This window comes from Balaenoptera acutorostrata, chromosome 1, assembly GCF_949987535.1.
Source record: "Balaenoptera acutorostrata chromosome 1, mBalAcu1.1, whole genome shotgun sequence".
Lineage (NCBI taxonomy): Eukaryota > Metazoa > Chordata > Mammalia > Artiodactyla > Balaenopteridae > Balaenoptera > Balaenoptera acutorostrata.
In genome coordinates, this window is record NC_080064.1 from 150,017,560 (window position 1) to 150,035,076 (window position 17,517).

The 17,517-nt window shown below is 44.3% G+C and overlaps 1 protein-coding gene across 3 annotated transcripts in view; it reads left to right on the forward strand.

Moving 5' to 3' along the window:
- PTPN14 (protein tyrosine phosphatase non-receptor type 14) overlaps window positions 1-17,517 on the forward strand; it is a 175,800-nt gene that overhangs the window by 141,135 nt on the left and 17,148 nt on the right. For all 3 annotated transcript variants that reach the window (XM_028164870.2, XM_057546071.1, XM_057546080.1), the window contains 6 exons: window positions 1,543-1,630; window positions 2,491-2,573; window positions 4,856-4,913; window positions 8,586-8,664; window positions 10,640-12,117; window positions 16,408-16,551. In XM_028164870.2, the coding sequence (XP_028020671.1) occupies window positions 1,543-1,630; window positions 2,491-2,573; window positions 4,856-4,913; window positions 8,586-8,664; window positions 10,640-12,117; window positions 16,408-16,551 (1,930 nt within the window). The remainder of the gene's footprint in view (window positions 1-1,542; window positions 1,631-2,490; window positions 2,574-4,855; window positions 4,914-8,585; window positions 8,665-10,639; window positions 12,118-16,407; window positions 16,552-17,517) is intronic.

Genomic DNA, 17,517 nt, shown 5'->3' on the forward strand with positions numbered 1-17,517 from the left:
TGGACCCAGAATTTTGGCAGTGGATTTGAGGGAATGGAGCTAGAGGAGACCACGTATCTCTTATCTCTTGAGACCTTCACTAAGGAGCACATAGCTGTGAGTCCACATAAATGTGATCTAATGGAATTGTAAGTCAGCAGACAGCTGTGCAGAACACATGTAGATACATGTAAAAACAGGTGGTACTGGTGTAATGGAAAGCTGATCAGAGGAAAACCTGGAAGGTATAGAACTCATCTGTCCCTGATGAGGAGAGTGAGTGAGGCTAAGTCATCCCCTTTGGCCTGAATTGCCTCATCTCCAAAGTGGAACGTAAATAGCCACCTTGTCTACCTAAGAGAGTTGATAAAAGAACTGTACTCTATACAGATGCGAGACACCATCATTACTTTTCATTATTTCAGCAAACATCTATTGTATGCTGTGTGCCAGGTGTACTTGGTGCTTGGAATACAGAGATGAAGAAAGCAGAATCTCTGCCTGGGGCATGAGGGCCTATGATTGAGTTTGGTTTAGTTAGGGATCTGGTCACAGACATGAACAATTGTGATACAATGTGGTGACTGATAGAGGACAACACTAGGGTCTTTCCTGGCAATGTGGGTGCTTGGGGGTGAGGAAAGGCTTCCTGGAGAAGGTGACTTCTTCTGAGTCTTAAAGGAATCATGCAGGCAGAGGTAGAAGTGTAATGAGCAAAAGCAAGATGGTGGGAAAAGGTGGTGGGCAGGGAATTATAGGTCGGGGAACAGAGTGAAGGGTAGGTAGTGTAAGAGATGATTAGAAACTGGCTCCAAGTAGAATGGGAAGCAGGAGCTTACCTTCCCTTGTCTGGTGGTTCTTTCTGTGTATCTCATTTTAGATAAGATCTCCATGAGGAAAGGGAAGGAAATGTGTGTGTGTGTTTAGATCACAAAAATGTAGGCACATTAAACACTCCCTAGGCATTTTTTCCAAGTGGCATAATCAAATCTGTAGTGTACATCGCAACACAGAACCTCTGTGGATTCTTCAGCCTAGATTCCTGGAAACACGTGATTTTTTTTTTTTTTTTTTTTTTTTTGCCCGTGCTGCGTAGCTTGTGGCATCTTAGTTCCCCGACCAGGGATTGAACCCAGGCCCTCGGCAGTGAAACTGCGGAGTCCCAACCACTGGACAGCCAGGGAATTCCACACATGACTTTTAAATGACATCCCCCTCCAGCATTGAAAACGGGGATCACGGGAAATGCTCTGTCCATTTGGAAGTGTGAAAACCAAGGCAGTGGAAGTCTCTGGCATATTTTCCTCCTAGGTCGTAAAGGAAAGTGTACTTTATTAACAGCAATATCTGGACGTCGTTTACATAGGATTTTTAGCTATTTAAATAGATGCGTGTTGCATTTTATCTCCTTTTCTGCTTTGAGAGGAGGGACGTTTAGCTTTTAAAAATATGGTTAAATCATAATTTGTAAAATGAGACTCAGTAGTAGCAGATGACACTCCTATGCTGTCATAAATGCCTAGAACATCTTTGGGCAAATGCCGTTGGCTTTCTTCTGTGCAGGTGGAATGACATGGGAAATATCACTCACAACAAGTCAACTATCCTGGTGGAGCTCATCAGCAAAGAGGAGACTGCCCTCTTTCACACGGTAAGCAAGACGGACAGATGAAGGCAGGGTCCCACAGGCAGCTTGCTGTTTGTCTTCTCAACTTGTAATATCTTTTCCTCGCTCTCCATGTCATGAGAGAATAAATATTCTGTTGAACCCATAACTTTCCAATACTTGCCCAGTGCTGTCATCGCTCATTTCTGGAAGGTGGTGGGGACTTCATGCTCACAATGCTAGGGTTTCAAGCTGAGTTTTGACTCTAGGGTTTGGGTTCCTCCACCAGCCTTATTTGCGGTGGATCACATTGCCTGGCATGCCCTTGACTAGTCACCCCTGATGATATTGCATGGTAGTTTCTTTTACTGGCTGGTTTGGATTTTCTTTGCCATCATAGTCCAAGCCTGATCTGAAGCAAACTGGGTGATTGCCTTTCTGTTGAGTGCCTATTTGAGAGCCAAGGCACTCCCTGCACCTCCCTGCCTCACATTTAATGATGCTTGGCGTTCGTGCCACGCTCTGCCTTGATTCATTTACTGATTTTTAAAGCACTTGGTTTAGCATTATGTAAAGACACGCCAGATCATCAGTGTTAACCCCAGTGCGTTGGGCATCAAGGATTCTTTAGCGGACAGTATTGTCTGCCATCCTTGGGTGGGCTTCATAGACATGACCGCCACTGAATTTCAGCACACTGGTTTCTGACTCAGGGGGTTATTTTGTGCTTGACGTGAAGGGAGGAAGGGACGTGTCCCCGCTCAGGGGAATCCTAGTGAAATGCATATATTTGGGTTGGCCAAAAAGTTCCTTCGGGTTTGTATGGCCAAACCCGAACGAACTTTTTGGCCAGCCCGATACGATCAAACAGATGTTTATTTTTCCCCTGTTTCTTCTTCTCCAAGGATGATATCGAAAATGCCAAGTATATATCTCGATTGTTTGCTACACGGCACAAGTTTTACAAACAAAACAAAATCTGCACTGAGTAAGTAAACATTTCGTCCACCCTCTCCCTGGATCAGCTTAAATTCTTGTGCTTTAGGGATGGTGTAGATCGCTTTTTATACTGACTCTTTTTCCTCATTCCTTGTAGAAGCTAAAGGGGCAAGTTAAAGCCGGGCGGGAGGGAAGGGGCTTTAATGATGAAGACTGTCTTGTGTAGTCTCTATGCCTAGGGAGAAAATGATTTGCAAATTGACTGTGAATGCTTGACTTCCCGAACGGATTGGCCGACATCAGTGCCTTTCCAACCTCTGCCGTGAGTTTGGAGGAACCGAGCGGTTCCCAGTTTGCCGGGGCGGCCCTTCGCGTCAGATGTAGAGTGTGTTCAGAAGCAGGTAGCAGAGTGACGAGCCAACTTGAAAGAGAAGAAGCTGCTGTCATCCTCAGCCCTGTGTTGCTCACACAGTTGGCTAACGCTGCATGTGCCTCTGGGTCATGTCACCCGCCTGTAAATGAGAGGCCAGGGTAATTAGAGGAAGACTTGGAAGACGCTAATAGATGTCACAAATCCATGTGTGTGTTTTTCAATTTAATTTGGAAGTAAAGATGATAAAGGGAGTCTGATGAGGGAACTAAACTGTGACCTGACCTTGGATATAGCGTGCCGGGCTTACACTATCATAGCCTTTCCTTTGGTTGCCTTCAAAAGACGTTCCTCAGCAGAGTACATCAGCAGTTGGGGAGCCCAAGGTGCTTAATTGTGTTTCAAAGAACTTTGGGATGTAAATGCAGGAGAAGAACTGCTTTCCCATGTCCCCAGTGGACACATGCAAGAGTGTGAAAATGCTGTCCTAGAGCGGTTCCTGCTGAAGAAGGTGCTGCTTTAGAACTGGATCATCAGGTCCTGGCAGACTTTTTTCTCTACGTGATGGAGGCTCTTTCAAACCAGTCGTTGCCATTGGTCACTGTCAGAGTCTGAAAGTATATTTGATAGTACAGTCGGCCCTCTGTATCTGTGGGTTTCATATCCGCGAATTCAACCAGCCATGGATCAAAATATATTAAAAAAAATTCCAGAAAGTTCCAAAAAAGCAAAACTTGAATTCACTATGAACCGGCAGCTCTCTACATTGTGTTAGGTATTGTAAGTAATCTAGAGATGATTTGAAGTATGTGGGAGGATGTGCATGGGTTATATGCAAATGCTATGCCAGATGATATAAAGCACTTGAGCATACATGGATTTTGGTATCCGAGGAGGGTCCTGGAACCAATCCTCCTTGGATACCAAGAGATGACTATATAGAATTAGGTCTGCCAGCAAAGTTTGCAAATGTAAATCAGAAGAGCACTAATTAGAGAGCAGCAATTTAAGCCACCATATCTGTTATGGGTACACACGTGCATACACGCGCATGCGCGCATAGACACATACACCATTCTTTTGAACAGACTCCCTATAGGTCACATCTTTGCAGTTCTCTGCTGTTGCCTTTGATTTGTTGGGGTGTCTTTGACATTAACAAGAATTCTGTAGTTGACTTCTGTAGGGTGAATTTAAAAACAAAACTATTTTGAGAAGTGTAGTCCTCACTGTAGTCTTCTGGTTTGATCATTTCTTAGCAAGTGGCTTTAACATAAAATGTTCTGAGTATTTGTATTTCTTTGGTGGCCTTTTCTTCTTACATGAGTGACCATCACATGTATGAGTGAGCATCACATATTAGACTGAAAATTAAGGAAATTCTGTTTTCCTTTCTACTTCTGTAATAATCATTCCTTTCTTCTTCATAACCATGTATGGGAGGTTCCTAACCTCTTATCTGATAAAAACTGGGACTCTCTAAAAAGCATACCCCCTACCCCACATAGACAGTAAATTCTGTATATATTGATAGTTTCAGAGCCTCGGCATGGGCTGCATGAAGGCTTGGATTAGCCCTCTGGAGTTTTATGAAATCAACATCATCTGAACAGCATTCTTCTCCAGAGGTCTCCACTCTCTAACCTCTAAAAGACTGTTGTTCATTTTTATTTCCCTTATAATTTGTCTTTAGAAATAAGCCTCGTTCTTCTAATATTACTTTGTAAAACATATTATAAAAGTATCATATGTTCCAAACATTTTGAAAATAAAAAAAGAACAAAAAAGAAATCGAAATTGTTCTTAGCTTCAGCACCCAGAAATAGAAAATGTTTATGTTTTGCTGTAATTCTTAACTCATCTTTTCTCCTTTCTCCTCTTCTCCCTCTCTTGTCTATCTGGTCTTCTTGTACATGGTAAATAATAATAACCAACCTCATTTTTCTCAACTTTTCATGTAGACAATCAAATTCTCCACCCCCTATCAGACGCCAGCCCACCTGGAGCCGGTCCTCCCTGGTATGTATGAAATCTTCAGTTATCAAGTCCTCTGACTGTCGGGGTATGAGTGTCCTTTTGTTGTTAACTTGAGGAGAGGGATGACTAGGGCATCATGACTAGGTCATGACCTCCTGACCAGGCGAGATATGGTGAGAACACAGAAGGGCATCAGTCTGCTATGCAGGTGTGATGCACACCCATTTTGTCCCTCTTGTGCCCGCCCATGTCCGTCACTTTTCTAAGTGTGACTCAGGGTTCACCCCCATGAATTTTAGTCTGGGCCGATGAAACCATGTTCCTTGAGCACGCAACCTACTGTGTGTTTTTTTCCACTTGCTTTATCTATCTTTATCTATCTATCTTTATCCACTATTTCTGATTTTTGCATATAAATGTGTCTTCAGTTATAATCTCCACAAATTCTTTTATATTCACTGCCATAGACAGAGTTTAATAAACTAGTCAGAGAATGTCTACTTTAAATGAGCAAAAATGGAAGGAGTCTAGTTGATGGTCTTAGGTAGAGTATTCAGCGGGGAAGAAAATTAAAATTAATTAATTTCCTAATTTTAAGGCCAACAGAATTTGAGTTGATCCACTTTTCTACCTACCATTAGCCTTTCTTTAAAAACTGCTCTACTAATCATGTGAATAAGGAAACACAACTCATTTCAATGCATGTGTTCTGTCTTAGACTGTGTTTTATTTTGAGAATTACTTAAGGATGATATCATAGCAAGACGTGGGAGAGTTAGTTTCCTTTAAACTGTCTACTTGTTTTACGTCATAATTCTTTTATTTTAGATTATGATTTATTTTACACAAAATCAAAATAAACATGTGACCTTTAAATGTTTGTAGGTTGAACAGTTCCTTTGAGTTGATGGGAGAATAAAATTGAATTTTTCTTTATACACAATATATATCCTATAACACATCTTTAACTTGTCTTTTAAAAGGAACTGTTTGAGGATTTTTTTTTTTTTCTTCTGGAAAATGCATTGACATGAACTCTTAGAATTCTAGAGTTTGGTCATCATATCACATACTATTGATAATTCCTGCAAACCCATGTGAATATTATTAATCTCTGTGTTAATGTGCAACATCTCACGAGAGGTCTTTGCCTTGGAGATGTAGAGGGCTGCTTTGGGCTTCTCCCCTGAAGTACCAATAGATTTGTTCATGGCACTGGTTTCCTTATTCTTTTCCTTTGTTGATATTATTTTCCTTTTCCCTTCCTTAGAGTCCACATGTCTTTACTAGTGAGATAAATGTTCACTTGTGTCCATGAAACACCAGGGGAAGCAAAGTGTTTTAGGGCTATCTTGTGATTTGATCTCATCCTAATTATCTAGAGAAGATACAGAGGCTTTCCTGTTCTGTTTGGATGAAGATAATCTACAGGAAGCCAGATTCCTGGCTTCTCCCTTTCCTCTGCCCCTTAGGATTAAACCATTTCAGCAAGAGTTCCTTGGGATGAGTGAGAGTAAAACCAGAGAACATTGTCTCCTTTGGGCTTCCTGGCTGATAACAAGGGCTCCTGATTGTTGTTTTTCTCTTGCCCTTCTGGCTCCTGTATTATGGCATCTAATTTGTTTTTGTGTTGGCAGATCTGGAGAGAAACAGAATAGTATATTGGAATATATAAAGAGACAGAATAAATAATCCTGAAATGGCATTTGGAGGATTAGCTATTACTATTTCTCACTTGTATTGCTTACACACTTATGGCAGTTCATAAACAGTCACCTACTTATAGGATTTTTCTTTTTTTTTTTTTTTAAATAAGAGCAAGAGAAGGCAGAGGTGAGCCAACTTTGCCTTGCTGTAGATTTCTGTTCCCTTGTATGAATCCCTCCCTACTGTTCTGTTTTGTTCTGTTTTGTTTTTTGAAACCTAAAAACTGGCTGTCCAATCATGGAAAAATTGAGTTGAATTAGGTATTACCAAAAAGAGGAAAAATATTTTTAAATTGCTACTCAAAAACCAGCCAAGAGAGATTTGGGAATATTTAGAAGAGCTGATACTCTGAACTACTTTCTTAGATTAATTTCAATTCTTTATTTCTTCTACCCTGATTCTCTTTAATTTTTGGATTTCTTGTCTTCATTACCTTCTTTATTTGCCCTTTTGATGCTTAAACATTATTTGTAGCAAAGGAAAGAGTAGATGAGTTATTTGCCCAGCCTTGGACTCTGCGTAGTATTCTTCTTCTGTTGAGGAATACTGAGAAAGTGTGACCCCTGCTGGCTTTGTGGGGTTTTTTTTTTTTGACTTGATCTCAGCTTCTGTCCCAAAGCAGTAACATTTAAACTAATATCTATAAGATTAATTTTAAAATAATCAAATAGAAATATAAGAGATCATCCTGTTTGATGGGTTACAAGCTTAAACTTTATTTTTTAGTATCAAAACTCTTCCTTCAAACACATTTTTACCTGGAACCCTAATACATGAATAAAATGGATAATGTTGGAGGGAGGAAACTGATTTGAGTGACAGGAAGCTGAGACCTACTGAGGTTAAATGACTTGCTCTAGACTGTATTAGCCATTAATCATATATCCTTTTTCGGCTCCCCAGTTAGTGAAGCTCTGTAAGCATTTTGGTGTTTTCTCTAAAAGTTTTACCTTCCTCTGCAGCATGGAGTTATTCAGGTTGAGTCTAAATGTCCATCTTTAAGAGTCTTATGGCGAAGAGTCCTCACTGAAGGGCTAGATGGTTGAACTGGATCCTCTGCAATGGGAGGGTCAATAAGTGGTCCTGGGAACTGCACGCTCATTGTTAGGGATCACATTTCAGATTTTATATAAATTTGCAAGTGGGCCCATCTTAACACTCCCCGTCCCTATTTGAGGCGATGTGGCACTGTGAACTAGGGTCATAGGTACAACTATGCTGATGGGTACGAACTTCAGGAGGGACCCAATTTTGAATAGAAGGAAACAGGCTTCCCCCTTACTCTCATTATGTTTTAGGTGGAACATAATAAAATACATCTTCTGAGTTATTCCTTTAAAAAAGGCATTGGGAGGGCTTCCCTGGTGGCGCAGTGGTTGAGAATCTGCCGGCCAATGCAGGGGACACGGGTTTGAGCCCTGGTCTGGGAAGATCCCACATGCCGCGGAGCAACTGCGCCCGTGAGCCACAACTACTGAGCCTGTGCGTCTGGAGCCTGTGCTCCGCAACAAGAGAGGCCGTGACAGTGAGAGGCCCGCGCACCACGATGAAGAGTGGTCCCCGCTCGCCGCAACTAGAGAAAGCCCTCGCACAGAAACAAAGACCCAACACAGCCAAAAATAAATAAATAAATTAATTAATTAACTAAGCACTTTTCATGCACTGTGGCCTTCCCTTTAAAAAAAAAAAAGGCATTGGGAGCTTTCCAGGTGTGTTAGAAAATACGTTCTAAATAGGTGCCTTCATGCTGATTACAGCCTCTTTCTCACCTTGAACCAGCCTCCCCATTCCCCCCTTCTTGTTTCTCCAGTCCTAAGCTTGGTGATGAGATGGGGGTGCAGACGCTTAGAGAAGGGTTGGGTTGAGTGTGGAGGGCAGAGCGTCTGCAGCGTGCCTCCCTGCAGGCGGGGTGAGCGATGGGGACCATCGTGTGCTCGCGCTGGCGCTCGTGAGTGTTACGGCCGTTTGTGCCAAGGCCTCCCACCTGCTCTGTGTTCTCTGTTTCAGCCCCGGCAACAACCGTACATCTTGCCTCCCATGCATGTCCAGTGTGGCGAACACTACTCGGAAACACACACTTCTCAAGGTAACTGGCTTGCCGCTGTCCCTTCTTAAGACGCAAAGTTGAGAACTGGTGATCGGTACTGAGACTTTTTTTTTGGGGTGACCGTGATACTTTCATTTTAACTTTGTCTGAATGGCAGCAGGCAACAGCTGGGATTTGTGAAAGGCATAGAATATCATTTACCCCTGAGAGGAAAATTTCCCCAGAATTGACTGCAGAGGGACTTGGGGGAAGGCAGTGAGCAAGTTCCTTTCTCCTCCTCCTTCTTGTAAGTGGGGTAGAGAGGAGAGTGACAGCTAAGCCCCATAGAATACTCTTCACCCTCCTTGTCAGTGTCAGAGAGCTTGTAACAGTCAAGCAGGTTTTCAAGGTGACAGAGAACACTGGCATCCAGAGTAATTGAAAGAAATACACACAAAATCTCAGCCCCTCATTGTAACTCTCCTTTCCCATCTCTCCCACTGGCCCCTTTCTCAGTGCACTTGTTAAACTCCTTTATTCCTCTTTTTCTCCCTAAACACTCCCATGCAAAGTGTGTAAAAAAAACCCATTCCAATAATAATTATTCTAAGAATGAGCATTTATAGAGCAATTCCTCTCCTTAAGCACTTGTTTAGAGCACTTGCACTGTATTGTCTCATTTAATCCTCAAAATAAACCTAGGAGATACGTACAGTTATTATTTCCATTTGACAGATACAGAAACTGGGGTACAGAAAGGGTACTGGGGAGCTTGGATACGAAAATTGGTGTCTTGACTCTTGAGCCAGGCTTTGTAATCATTACACTAACTGTATCTCAAAAAAGGAATGGGATTAAACATTGGATGTTGACAGTATGGTAAATGGATAATTTGTTTCTGGGTTATCATTTGCTAGCTGTTTTGAATCTCTCTGCACTGTCTAAATGTGAGCATGGAGACTAAGATAATCAAGATGACGTAATTTAATAAAACACTACTTTTATAAGCAGACTAGCAAAGTTACCCTGCTTCTATGGGAGGGCACCAAACCCCATTAAGGTGGATAAAGGCAACATGTTCTCCTAGTTTTTCTTGCCTATATCATCTCATCTGGTCTATGTTCCCGCCCCTCCTCTTCAGGCAGCCAAGTGTTTTCAGTCACCTTTTCTGTTTTTTAATCTTTTCTGCCTTTGCTTTCTTCTACTCTGCTCATGCTTGAATCTATAGTGTAAAAAATGAATATACTTTGCCCACAGAAAAGTGTGTTGGCAAGAGGTTGCCTGCCTAGGGGTGTCTGTGTATGTGTGTGTTAAAGGAACACTGGACACCCAGAATGGGCCTTACTTTAGAAATCTGCTTTTTATCTCTTTAGGTACCTCTTTAAAGTATTATGAATTTTAATGTGAACCTGACCTCAGTGATGAAACCAACTCTAGAGGAGGGTTTTAGACAGTGGCTAGAAAAACCTCCTGATTCTTATTTTGCCCTCCGTTGGCTGTTGATCAGAAAGAAGCAGCCACGCGTGCTGACATCCTGACTGTGTTATTTGCCTTGTGCCTTGACGGACGCTCAGCAGTCCCTCGGATACAGGGAGTTTTCCCATTGCAGTCAGGAAGGTCAGCTCCCGGTACTCAATAACTTCCAATCTATTGTCCTATTAAAGTTCTTGACTTCCTGGCCCAAACATCCAGTTCTGTCGCTGAGCCCTGAACAGGAGGACAGGTCTCCCAATGTGAGGGCCATTGTCGGTGCCTGATTTAAAAGCTCATGGCCAAATCGAGAACTTAACCCAGGTGATAACGCTTCCGTATGTGTATAGCTTTCTTGGTTTAGATTCACTTTTCCTCTTTAGTGTGCTTTAAAATGTTCCTTCCATATGTTGGCATCTTGCCCAAGAAATTACCAGTGTTTCCATGGAATATGTGGGTGGAGACCGTGGGATTTCCCTTTTTACGACTTCTGTAAGTGTGAGGATGAACTTGATTGAAGCAGGACGGTGTGGACGTTCATGTGCCTCTGTGTGTCTCCTTGCAGACAGCATCTTCCATGGGAATGAAGAAGCCTTGTATTGCAACTCGCACAACAGCCTGGACTTAAGTTATATAAACGGCACCGTCACCAACGGCAGTGTGTGTAGCATTCACAGCGTCAACTCCCTCAGTTGCTCCCAAAGCTTCATCCAGGCTTCTCCCGTGTCCTCCAACCTCAGCATCCCTGGGAGTGACATCATGCGGGCTGACTACATCCCGAGCCACCGGCACAGCGCCATCATCGTGCCGTCCTACCGGCCGACCCCCGATTATGAGACGGTCATGCGGCAGATGAAGAGGGGGGTCGTGCACACGGACAGCCAGAGCCAGTCCCTGCGAAACCTCAATATCATCAACACCCACGCCTACAACCAGCCAGAGGATCTGGTGTACAGCCAGCCCGAGATGCGGGAGAGGCACCCCTACACTGTCCCTTACGGGCCCCAGGGGGGCTACGGTAACAAACTGGTCAGTCCATCGGACCAGATCAACCCAAAGAATACCACGGTGCCAAGCAAGCCCGGGGCAAGCGCCATCTCACACACGGTGAGCACCCCGGAGTTGGCCAACATGCAGCTCCAGGGCACCTATAAGTACAACACGGCCCACATGCTCAAAAACTATCTCTTCCGGCCACCACCCCCCTACCCACGGCCCCGCCCCGCCACCAGCACGCCGGACCTCGCCAGCCACCGCCACAAGTACGTCAGCGGCAGTAGCCCCGACTTGGTGACTCGCAAAGTGCAGCTGTCCGTGAAGACCTTCCAGGAGGACAGCTCCCCGGTGGTGCATCAGTCTCTCCAGGAGGTGAGTGAGCCCCTCACGGCCACCAAGCACCACGGCGCGGTGCACAAGCGCCACAGCCTGGAGGTGATGAGCAGCATGGTGCGGGGCATGGAAGCCATGACCTTGAAGTCGCTCAACATCCCCATGGCCCGCCGCAACACCCTGCGAGAGCCGGGGCCGCCCGAGGAGGTGCCGGGGAGCCACGAGGTGCCCCAGCTTCCCGAGTATCACCACAAGAAGACTTTCTCAGATGCCACAATGCTGATCCACAGCAGCGAGAGCGAGGAGGAGGAGGAGGAAGCTCCGGAACCGGTGCCCCAGATCCCCGCGCTCCGGGAGGAGATGGAGTACAGCGCCCAGCTACAGGCCGCCTTAGCCCGGATTCCAAACAAGCCCCCGCCCGAGTACCCCGGACCCAGGAAGAGTGTGAGCAATGGGGCGCTGGGGCAAGACCAGGTGTGCCTTCCTCCCGCCGTCGCCAGGGCCAGGGTCCTGAGGCAGGGGCCAGCCAAGGCCATCAGTGTCTCCCGGGCTGACCAGACGGCCATCAACGGGTCCTCTCTTGGTCCATCCATCTCAGAGCCCGACCTGACAAGTGTGAAGGAGCGGGTCAAGAAAGAGCCTGTGAAGGAGAGACCTGTGTCTGAAATGTTCTCCCTGGAGGACAGCATTATAGAAAGAGAGATGATGATCCGGGTAAGTGGCTTCCTCTCCCAGGGCATCTTTCGAGGGACAGTTAAACGGGCTGATTTCCACCCTCGCCCGCAGCCCCCTCTGCTCCTTTTCCATGATTTAGACATACATCCTCTGGGCACTGAAGAAAGCGCAAGGTTTATTCAGGGAATGTGGTAGGGATTTAAAGATCACTTGGCATATAAACAGGTAGTGTTTCATTTCACAAAACTTTGTTTTTCACATAAACCTTCCATTCTCATTCATGGCTTCTCATAGGTGTGCTTGGTGCAAAGTGCTGTGATAGAGTCAGGATCTTACAGGTTGGTGGTGTCGAGATTGGTGTCTGGGCCAGCATTTGCTGTTTATTCAGGGTCAGGCTTCCCATTGCATGTGCTGCCAGGAGCTCACCTTCCTCCATCTCCTGGTACTTTGGTTTTTCCAGGGGAAAGCCTTTTTTTTCTCCCCCCCAATTAGATATTAAAAGAGCAACATCCCTTCAGAGCACAGCTTTCCGTGTAGATCTAGATGTCAGGATCGTTCATCAATATCGTCCATGATGTATCCAGCTTTATTTTCAAATCTTCTTTCGAGAGATGTTTTACACAAATCCAAGAAAATTACAATAAACCCAGAAGCTTACCGTTGAGCTTCCATTAACCATTCTTATTCTATCGAGAATTCACACATGCATATTTATACACACACCACACTTGTCCTGGACGTATTCACTCCCTTAAAAAATTAAAAAATCCTCTCATTATAACCATTCAAACCTAGATTGACTTCTCCTCTGCATGTACCACAGCTGAACTATAAGGTAGCCAGGGCTTATTTTAGGAACTCCAGAGCAGTTGTAACTTAAAATGGGCTTTGATGGAGTTCATTAGACTTTCTTCATTTATGAGTCTCCCAATTCTCCAGAGGGAATCAACCCGTAAAGAAGAGTAAAGAGGCAAAGTTTTAAGGAAGCCAAGTCCCTCGGTTTAGGAGTCTAGTCCATAGCAACGTTCCTACTTTAGACAAACCTTAAGAACATTCTTAGCCTCACGGTTTTGGCCATCCGTGGAGTATTGCTAAGAATTTGGTACAGGCGTAACTTTTTCCACCTAGAGGGAAATTGTGAAAGTTGTGCTGTGCCTGTGGGAAATAAGACCGTTGGGCTGAGATGTGAGGCTAGGTGCCTTGCGGGGGAGCTTTTTCCGGGGGATGGAATGAGATGCTGGAATGAGATGCGGGGCTGGGTGCCTGGGGGGAGAGCTTTCTGAGTTTGGGAAAAGTAATCACTGGTAGAAAGGGATTTTCAGCACTTCTTGGCCTCACACCCCTTTAACACAACTCGGTATCAAGAACCCATCAGTCTAAGCATTCAGCTGCTGCCTGCACGATCCCCTAGCCTCACTTAGGCCGTATTCATTCTCTTCTCTTGTTACCTGTATTACACAAAAGCCTGTAGCCAAATTCATGGCGCTGGTTCCCTACATAGTGCTTCAGGCATTATCACAAAGGAGCAAGGGCCTTTTCCACTGTTTCCACGTGTCTTCCCATCCCATCCATTGGGTAAGAGCGAATAGCCAATTTTACCCCTTAACTAGTTCAGGAACATCATTACCCCAGCCCTATGTCATTTTCCCTGATTTTTTTTTTTTTTTAAATGTGTACCTTCTTCTTCTTTCTTTTTTTTAATTTAAAAAAATATTTATTTCTTGGCTATGCCTCGTAGCATGTGGGATCTTAGTTCCTCGACCAGCAGCTAAGATCCTGGTCCCATGCATTGGAAGCACGGAGTCTTAACCACTGGACCGCCAGGGAAGCCCCTTCCCTGATTTTTTCCCAAATCCTACACACTTGTGAGCTCAAGGGCTGCCGCCCTTGGCTGGTGTCCCAACCTCAGAGTAGGACTTGGAGGGTCTTCAGTGAGCCAGGCAAGATGGTGACCACGCCACTGGCACTGATGCTTGGGATGGGTCTCTATTGTCTTTATGAAGAAACTCACCCCAATGACCTCCCCGCATCTCAGATGGCTGTCTATTCCCCGCCCCCCACCATGGGTAGCTTTTGCCTGGCTTGTTAGGCATGGCTAAGAAGAGAAGGCTGTCAGGGCCTCCCTAGGATAAGAAAATGAGAAAATGGAACCAAATAGGAGCTGGAGGGAGACAGCTATGGTGAGAATTTGCCCTGCAGGCAACTCTCTCCCTCCAATTCTGGAGCTGCGGGTCCATTTGATGGATAGTTCAGGCCTGTTGTCTTGATAGCTTCTCCTGGCTCCTCCTGCTGCCTGGAAGGCATTTCACTGTCTGTAGTCACCTAATCCAAAATCAGGTACTGGGAATAGAAAAGGCCAAATCAGATCTTTGAATTAATTATTTTTGATCTGTGGTAATAAGCTGATAGGATAAGTGAGGAGGAGCTAAGAGAAACAGGTTATCACTGGGGTTTCAGTTTTCATTAGGTAAGTAGTAATCCTTTCCCAAGAAAGACAAATAGGTTTCTTTTGGCTTTGGGCCCAGTTGGGGTTACCTTATGGTGCAGGTGGGAAGGAAGCAGAAGGGCTGTCGGGAGGACCTCAGGACCACTTACAAAAAAAAATTTTGCGCTCTTAAGACTTTGCAGAGGAGTAAAACATTCTCAACTAAAAGAGATAATGGGGGGATAATTCTCCCGCACAAAAACAAACTAATAAGCAAGTAAACTAATAAGCAAGTAAACTAACACCTCCCCCACCGCACACACACACCACCATATTTAAATCCAAAAATTTCAAAATCTGTCTGGGGTTGAGAAACCAGGGCCGTTCTTAAGAATATTATACCTTTGGGACCTTTCTCACTTTCTCACAGCTAATCTTCCTCTGAGATGCTCCTTTTGTTTGTCTGATGGGTCAGCCCTGTCACTGGACCAACCATTTTATTGACAGAATCACTCATAAAGGCCAGGGCTCCATTCTTTTTTTTTTAACTTTATTGAAGTATAGTTGATTTACAATGTTGTGCTTAATTTCTGCTGTACAGCAAAGTGACTCGGATATATTTATATACATATATATTCTTTTTCATATTCTTTCCCATTATGGTTTATCCCAGGATATTGGATATAGTTCCCAAGGCTCCATTCTGACTGTAGGTGGCATTGACGGGATGCATGTAGGGGTGTAATGCCATCCCCTATACCCACAATTAGAATAATCTGTACTGTGGCCTTCATCTGTGGCAACCAAAGGAACCTGCAAATTGGTTTCACTTTCGTGTGGATCAAAATCATAAACTCTGTAAAACTCGTCTGTTTCTATGCTTTATGAAGTCTCTCTGTTCTTTTGTCTTCTAAGACAAAATTATTTGGTGGAAAATGCTCCCATTGTCTTGCCTGAAATGAGTAAATGGAGGTTTGTTGGTACCTCAATCAGTTTAGAGGGCGTGAGGAAGCACAGCCATAGACCAAGTAACAGGAGCCCCGACTGATCCAGCTTCAGAGAGTCTGTGCAGCTGAGGATAGAGAGGAGTTGAAAAGCCACAAACAAGGGCCAGGTGTTAACAACCAAACCTTCCCCTAAATGCTCTGCTCGGCCCCTAGATCCATATTCTCCCATGGCTTAGTCACATCCAGTGGTTCTTCACCATGGTCGCTGGGAGCCATGGTGTGCATTCCTGTGGGTCTTCTGGATGAAGCATGAAGGGTGCTGCTGGGTAGGTCATCTCCGGTGGCCCCAGGCTGTGGTATTAGTGACTTTGCTAAACCACAGCAGCTCTCATTTTGGGGATGATATCCCGGGGACCAGAGAGAGTCAATACAGGATTAACACCCTCAGTCTTAGCCCCTCTGAATGGAAACTTGGGAAGGTTTTTGTCTATTTATGCATGTATCCAACCTCTTAAGAATGCAACCAACAGTTTTTATAAGGTTTTTACTGTTTAATCTGTATAAAAGGTCCATCATTGTGATTAAGTTTGATTATTCATGAATCTCTGTGTCTCTTTTCCTTGTCCTGTCTTCCTTCAGCCCTTATCTTCCTGAAGTGCCTGTGTACGCTGTTTTCTTGTGAGCCCCGTGGCAGGGTGTATTTGTATGGAGTCTTTGCTCTTGTTTGTTTGTTTGTTCGTTCATTCCTCTATTTTAAATAAAAGCTCAGGAGGCCTGGACGAGCCGGCTTCCTCCGGCACAGTGGGAATAATGGGAAGACTGTGTTTGAATTTGCCCTGCTAATGGTGATTGTCTGCATTCCTTGGCTGGGGAGTTACAGATTTGGGGAGATTAAAACACATTCCAGCATTCTCCTGGTATTACAAACAATGAGAACATGCCTTTTCTTGCCGCAAGAATCTAGAGAAGCAGAAGATGGCAGGCCTGGAGGCACAGAAGAGACCACTGATGTTGGCAGCCTTGAACGGACTCTCGGTTGCTCGGGGCTCGGGGCGGGAAGAAAGTCGCGTTGATGCCACCCGAGTTCCCATGGACGAGAGGGTAAGCGCTGGGCTTGTCAAACATGTGACTCATTCTCTGTGGTCTTAGGATTCCAACACTCTCTCCTCGCCCAGACATGCCAGCATGAAGGCGTGTTTGACGAATTCATTCTTCAATTTGAAGCTTAGCAAGACCTGGTCTGTGCTGTATTAAATTGATCCTTTTCAGCATCTCATGTTTCTCTGTCAGGTTGGTCCCATGACGACCCCTAAAGACACCAGCCCCTACCTAGCTGTGTGACCTTGGTCAAGTCATTCAATTTCTCTGGGCCTGTGTCTTTATTTTTTTTGCAAAATGAAGAAGTTAAGCAGTTGCTGTAGCTCTCAATTTCTGTGATTTTTGTGAACAAATACCCTTTATTAGGGAGTGATTCTTTTACCCACGCATTTATAGAATCCTTTAATACGCTGGCCCCTTGTTTGGCTATAACATATGGCTGATTTATAATTGTTAGGGTAATGCATTGTGGGAACTTTGGTTTTGAAAAGTAACCAGAAGTTGCGTGGTAGTGTTTCAGAAGTGAAGAAGCACGTTCTTTTAGTTCCTGAAATTGCTGTCAGGTTAAGAAACAGGTCATGTAAATGCAATAGAGTGCATTACAATAAGATTAGGGTTTTAGGTTTTTGCCAGCATGTATGAAGTATTAGCATGCTCTTAGAGCCAGAAGGGTCTTTAGAGGGATCATTTAATCTAATTAATACCATATTTTGTTATTAGTAGCTTGACCGTGGGAAAAATAAAAGATGGGGCGTCTAATCCTCACAACTAGAGGACTGTGGACCAGTATCATCTTAAAATTTAGCTAAGAACAGCTGTGTAAGTGGAGGGAAGGACGTTTGGGTAATTAAGATTAACAATCTCCTTATCACTAGAACTTTAAACAGAGGTGATAATAACAAAAATACTAATTTTGAATTTCAGCTCTTGCCTGGTCTGGCAGATTTGTTCTGTTTAAGGTATGAGTGA